General features: G+C 31.4%; 1 protein-coding gene across 1 annotated transcript; it reads right to left on the bottom strand.

The window, feature by feature from the left end:
- On the bottom strand, nucleotides 1-1,592 carry LOC120068136 (akuammiline synthase 2-like). The gene has a single exon (XM_039019837.2). It carries the CDS (start codon nucleotides 1,582-1,584, stop codon nucleotides 199-201), a length of 1,386 nt encoding a protein of 461 aa, XP_038875765.1. The 5' UTR covers nucleotides 1,585-1,592; the 3' UTR covers nucleotides 1-198.
- Nucleotides 1,593-5,724: the final 4,132 nt, after the last annotated feature.

The raw sequence follows: 5,724 nt of genomic DNA, 5'->3' as shown, positions 1-5,724 counted from the left end.
TTTAACCCGCAATCATTGACATGCACTTCATTTTTTTAAAAAAGATGAATCTTACAAGATTAATATAAAATAAAATGTAAATTAAAAGAAAAACTCATAACTCAACCGAAACGAGTAAACATTTATTACAATATGCTCATTCTTTAGACAATAACATAGAGAGATTAGTTTTATTATAGAAAAATCTCATCAAATTTCTCATGGGAAATTTATACTTGGATTCAGCAATGCAAACTCAAGAAATTGTTGATTTTGGTCTAAAAGTTGCATTTTTTTTTCATCTAATAGAATCCATGCCTCCATTGAGCCATCATCCAATACACTATCTAACAAAATAACAAAATTACCCTTCATCATCTCATTTGAATCCCCAGCAATGGCAAACCATAAAGGTTTTCCCCACCCAAAATCAACTTCATTCAAATTCATATTTTTCCAACTTGTGAAAAAGTAATAATTTGATAATGGACACTTATTTATCTCACCAACCAACTTCATAACACCATCACTTCTTCCTTTATCAGATTCCATTATCAACTCTTTTATGTATTCTTTATTGTTGACTTTTTTAAATGATTGTCTCAACAGACTTACCAATTTGCTTAGCTCCAAATCCTCCATTTCTTCATGGCTTGTGGTTGAATAATAATGAGCAACTGTGCCCCACAGAATGTTCCCCACAGAATCTTCAGGCAATGATGGTTCTATTATCTTCCTCATGTTTACAACATGAGACAAAGTTGATTGCTTCTGAGAATTATCATGATCAGCAACTTTCATGGCATATTTCCAAATAAACCCAGTTAGTGTTTCAACACATGTTGGATTTGGTACATCACTAGATTTGGCTTTAGCTTTTAGGTCTAATATCGCTTTTGATCGGAAAACGAATCTTTGTAAATGATGTTTACGAGCGGGAGTAGTACTCAACGTTACGGCCGCTTTATGAAAAGGCAACAAATTTGTTTGTGGAAAGAGGGAAGAAAAAGAATTGTAGTCATAACATGCCATATTGTTATTTGGAGATGAATCAAAAGATAATAATAATTCTCTGTTGGTGGTGGCCCATGATCTTAGAAAACAACTGAAAGTAGCTGCATCTATAAGCTTGTGCAATAAACAAAGAGATATTGCAATTCCACCACATTTGAAGATGTTGGCTTGAACAACAATTTGAGTATATTCTTCAATTGGCTTAGTAGTACACGACAAAGAACATGGGAGGAGTTTTGCTAAAACCTCGCTGTTTGGTTCTTTAAGGATCTCAAACATGTTGCAGCTTACGGTTGCTTCTTGAAAAACAGCTCCTTTATCATTACAATGGATGGATTTGTCAGTGATTCTTCCTGCCAATAAGTAAAAACGACTAAGAGTTTTTGATAAAGAATTTTTTAGGGTAGCAATTGTTTTCTTAGGATCTTGGTGATCAATATCATAATTTGTTTTCATGGGGTAGAAAAATAAAAGTGGAATATAAAGCATCGGAGACAATTGATCAAGAAGTGAAAGTTGAAAGGTTTGAAGATGAGGGGGAGTTGGGGACGAAGGTATAATAGTTTCTCTTGACAAAACTTTAACCTCCATCGTCTTTGTAATCTTCTCATAAAACCAAACTCTATATATAAATATATATAGTTTCTCTTGAAGTTTGGCAAATAAAATATTAGAAAAAGTGGTTGTCCTACCTACATTAGAAAGAATTCTAAGAAATAAAGGCCTCCAAACTCCGTAAAAGGAGACTATGGCATTGGTTTCAAATTGTTGCAAGTAGAAACATTTTAAATTCGGGTGTACTAACTCTAGTAAAATTCTCTTTTATATTATGTTGTTGATAATGGGTAAAAGGTGTGAGTAGTACAAAAGTTTTAAGAGAGTACTCTTGTAATTAGGATCAAGAGATAATTATTTGTGATTGTGTTAATTTTTTATATAGTAGATTTCTTTTTGTTGAATCGTGGTTTTTCTCTGTATTTAGAGTATTTCTATGTAAATTCTTGTATTTCTAGTTTGGTTTTTTTTATTCATTTTTCAATTATTTTATGTTTATTTCTACAGTAATAATGGAATTTGTTCCAATCGTTTTCAAATAAAATTACACTACGAAATTGCCATGGGTAGTAACATCTTTTACATTAATATTGGATAAAGATCGTGTGTCATCTCAAATTTTGATATTGAAAAAAGTAACTCAAGTATTTTATAAAGATCAGTTGTGAGATCTTCTCATCTCTCCAATTTGTGATTTGTGTCAACATGGTGCCTTTTTTCTTTTTCTTTTTCTTTTTTTTTTTTTTTTTGTTGAATATACGTATTCGTTTGAGCTTCATAGGTAACATGGGATTTCGTCTCAAAATCATTTGGCAATATAACCACTCATTCTTACAAAGATTGTGAAGACTCTCAACCACCTTTGCTATATGAGATCTTCAACAAAATTTAATGATGGGAGGAATAATGTAACTCATATGTATCTTATAAAAATTGTGAGTACTTGTGATCTTTTCAATGTAAAATAATCCTAAATAAAATTTAATTAAGATAGGGAAAGTTCAACGGAGATTAAATGATGTCATTTTAAGTTGCCTATCATCCTAATTCTTCCAAATAGGCTCTATAATCATAATTATATTCAAAAGTAAAATATTAATTAAAATATCATTTTTTTTTTCCAATTTCATATAATTTGGTGAGTTGATTATAATTACAATTTAAGACGTGTTTATTATAGTTGGCTTAAAACTCTCCTACTTTCTTAATTGTTAGGTTTATAATTATATCTAGACATGGCAAAAAGATGGACCGTAATTTGATAGACGTTCAATGATCCACATGTATAAAATAGTAAGGGTGTTCACCGTGCATTTCGGTTTGATTTGAGACTCAAACCAAATCAAATCGTAAGTTTAAAATATGTATTTTATAAAACCGAGTCGAATCACATGCTCAGTTTGGTTTCACTTTTTTTCGTTTTTTAATTTTTTTATGTTTTTTCATATTTCCTAAATTATAAGTGGGTCAATTTGCTTCGGTTTCACAATATATATATATATAAATATATAAATATAAATATGTATTAATGTATTTATTAAAAAGGCAGTTCGGTTTGGTTTCAAATCGGTTTTAAATTTTAAATTGAACTGAACCACATTAATTCAACTTGAAAATATATCAAATCGAACCGAATTACATTAATTTGATTTCGATTTGGTTTTAGTTCGATTTCGATTTGATTTGACATTCGATTCGATTTTAGCGATTTCAATGATTATCCCTATAAAATAGGGTATTGACCCCTAAAAAGCCACACTTTGTTTGTCAATCGTATACCTTCTAAATAATGTCAAAACATATAATCTTCAATATCTACTTTGGTTTCTGGCCACAAAAAATTAATGAAAAATAATAATTTCCTACTGATTTTTTACCCAACAAGATTTCTCTTAAATTGGTAATTATTTTAGAATTAATAGATTAGACTTGTAATCATCTAGGCATCATTTAACAACTATTTGGTTTTTGTTGTTGGGCAATTATATATGTGATAATTTAACATATAAAATAATACGAAATCTAGCCCAATCTAAAATTATTTGAAGATATGACATAATTTTTGTTGGAAATGTCCTAAACTCGCAGTTCGTACATATTGTTAACATATTCTATTTATAAAAAAGTATTTATTGAATTTTTTTTCAACAAATTGTTATTGATATTGCATTCTATTATAAAAATCCAATAATCCAATCCATGACTATAATATGAATACTTTAACTTTATGTGACGACATAAAAGAGGATCAAATTTTAGTATATAGCCAAAATGGTCTATAATTATGTGGATGAAATTGGATACCTCATCCTAGTGACACTATTGGATGTAGCCTATTTCTTATATTGGTACAAATGATATGATTCCAAAATCATTCATGTGGAAACATGTGAGTGGAGGCATCCTATGCAACGAGTTTGCATAAGACCGGACCTCGAAATAGTCACTTTTCTTCATAACGACCATTTACTGTTAGAACTGGCTATTTCAAATTCAATGACCTAGGATAACTCGATCTTAATCGTAAGCTAACTATGAACTCCTGTTTATTCGAGATTATCCTTTGATCTGCATAGGTGAGAGTAGTCCATCAGCACTATTCAATAAGCCTCCCATTTTGATGATAAGACTGAATAGATAGTTGGGGACATATTTCTGCAAGATGGAATTCACTCCTACCCCATATAGGGTTAGCAGATAGGTTGTTCTCTTAAGCACCGATTTCTGGTCTTGAACAACGAGGCCTCACCCTCTCATGATCGAGAAAGTTATGGTTATTAGTTGGATTACAAACCAAATTGTTCGAAAGAGGATTAGTGGGAGTTTAAGGAGCAAGATGTATTTACAAAGGGTAAAACGATAATTTTGACCTAACTGTAAAATACGAACAACCTATGAATGATTGACTTACTAATTATGGTTAAAATAGACAAAAATATATCTAGAGTGAGGACAATGCAACTATCGAGCTATAGTGGTGTGTCTTGCTAGTTAACATATATTGATTAATTTGGTCTAAAGAGTTTAGCCAATTAATCTCATGAAGGATTAGAGATATCCATGGGGCGAGGCCAGGGATGCCATTCCCCATCCCCGTCCCACTCCCCGTTTCATTCCTCATCCCATGAAATTTCCCACAGGGATCGAGTGGGGATTCCCCGTGGGGAATTCATGGGGATCAGGTTCCCTGCGGGGAATTTTTTCCTGTTACCTTTTTTTATTTTTTATTTTTTGTAAAATGTCAATTAATTTAAATCACTAATATAGGCAAATCTTAATTAAATAATTAACTTTATCACTAAATTGTTTATTATGATTAGTTTTATATGACAATTTGAATTTAAAGATAAATAACTCAAATTTTGGCCTAAAAAAGCTAATTGTTTTTTTAGTAGAAAGAAATAAATATAAATCAAATTATTCACATATATAATTTAAATTTAAACATTCAATTTAAACATATTCATTATCTTTCCCAATAAATAATCAAATTTGAAATTTAAATGTAATATTTATATAATAATAATAATAACATAACATCATATAACTATACTAAATAAATATGTAAAAGCAAATCAGGGCGGGGATGGGGAATGGGGGGGGGCCGAGGTCGGGGACGGGGAATGCATCCCCATTTAGCTCACGGGGAATTTTTTTTCCCATTCCCTCTTCCATTCCTTGCCTAATCGGGGAATCCTCGCCCCATTCGGGGTGGGACCTCGATTGGACATCTCTATGAATGACCCTTGAATGGAAGCGAGAACGTCCCAAATTCCATTTATACATAGAAGGAAATTTTACAAAACTAAACAAATAGATTATGCAATTATAAAATTAACTATAGCTTGCTCAACAAAAAAAAGTTTAGGGGTTCATGAAACTTTACTTTTGAAGACCTTCTTCAAAAAAATCAAGAAATCCCTCGATCTGAAAATCATGAACAAAGCCAAAAAGGTCAATTGGGACACATCCAATTGGAGACCTTGTTATTCTCAGGTAGAGAACCTAGGCATGGTGAGCTCTGGCTAATTTGTACTGAGAGAAGGGAGGAGAATGAGAGTTTTTGATAAAGAGAGAGAAGAGAAATTCAGAGAACCTTTCTCTGTAAAAAACCGTTATACATCTTGTCTCTTTTCTCTCACAAATAAAAGATTATCAAAATCCAAAAACCACCTA

Source organism: Benincasa hispida, chromosome 1 (genome assembly GCF_027475165.1).
Source record: "Benincasa hispida cultivar pf3 chromosome 1, pf3_genome.v1.1, whole genome shotgun sequence".
In the NCBI taxonomy this organism is placed as follows: domain Eukaryota; kingdom Viridiplantae; phylum Streptophyta; class Magnoliopsida; order Cucurbitales; family Cucurbitaceae; genus Benincasa; species Benincasa hispida.
This window is presented reverse-complemented; position numbering and strand designations above follow the sequence as displayed.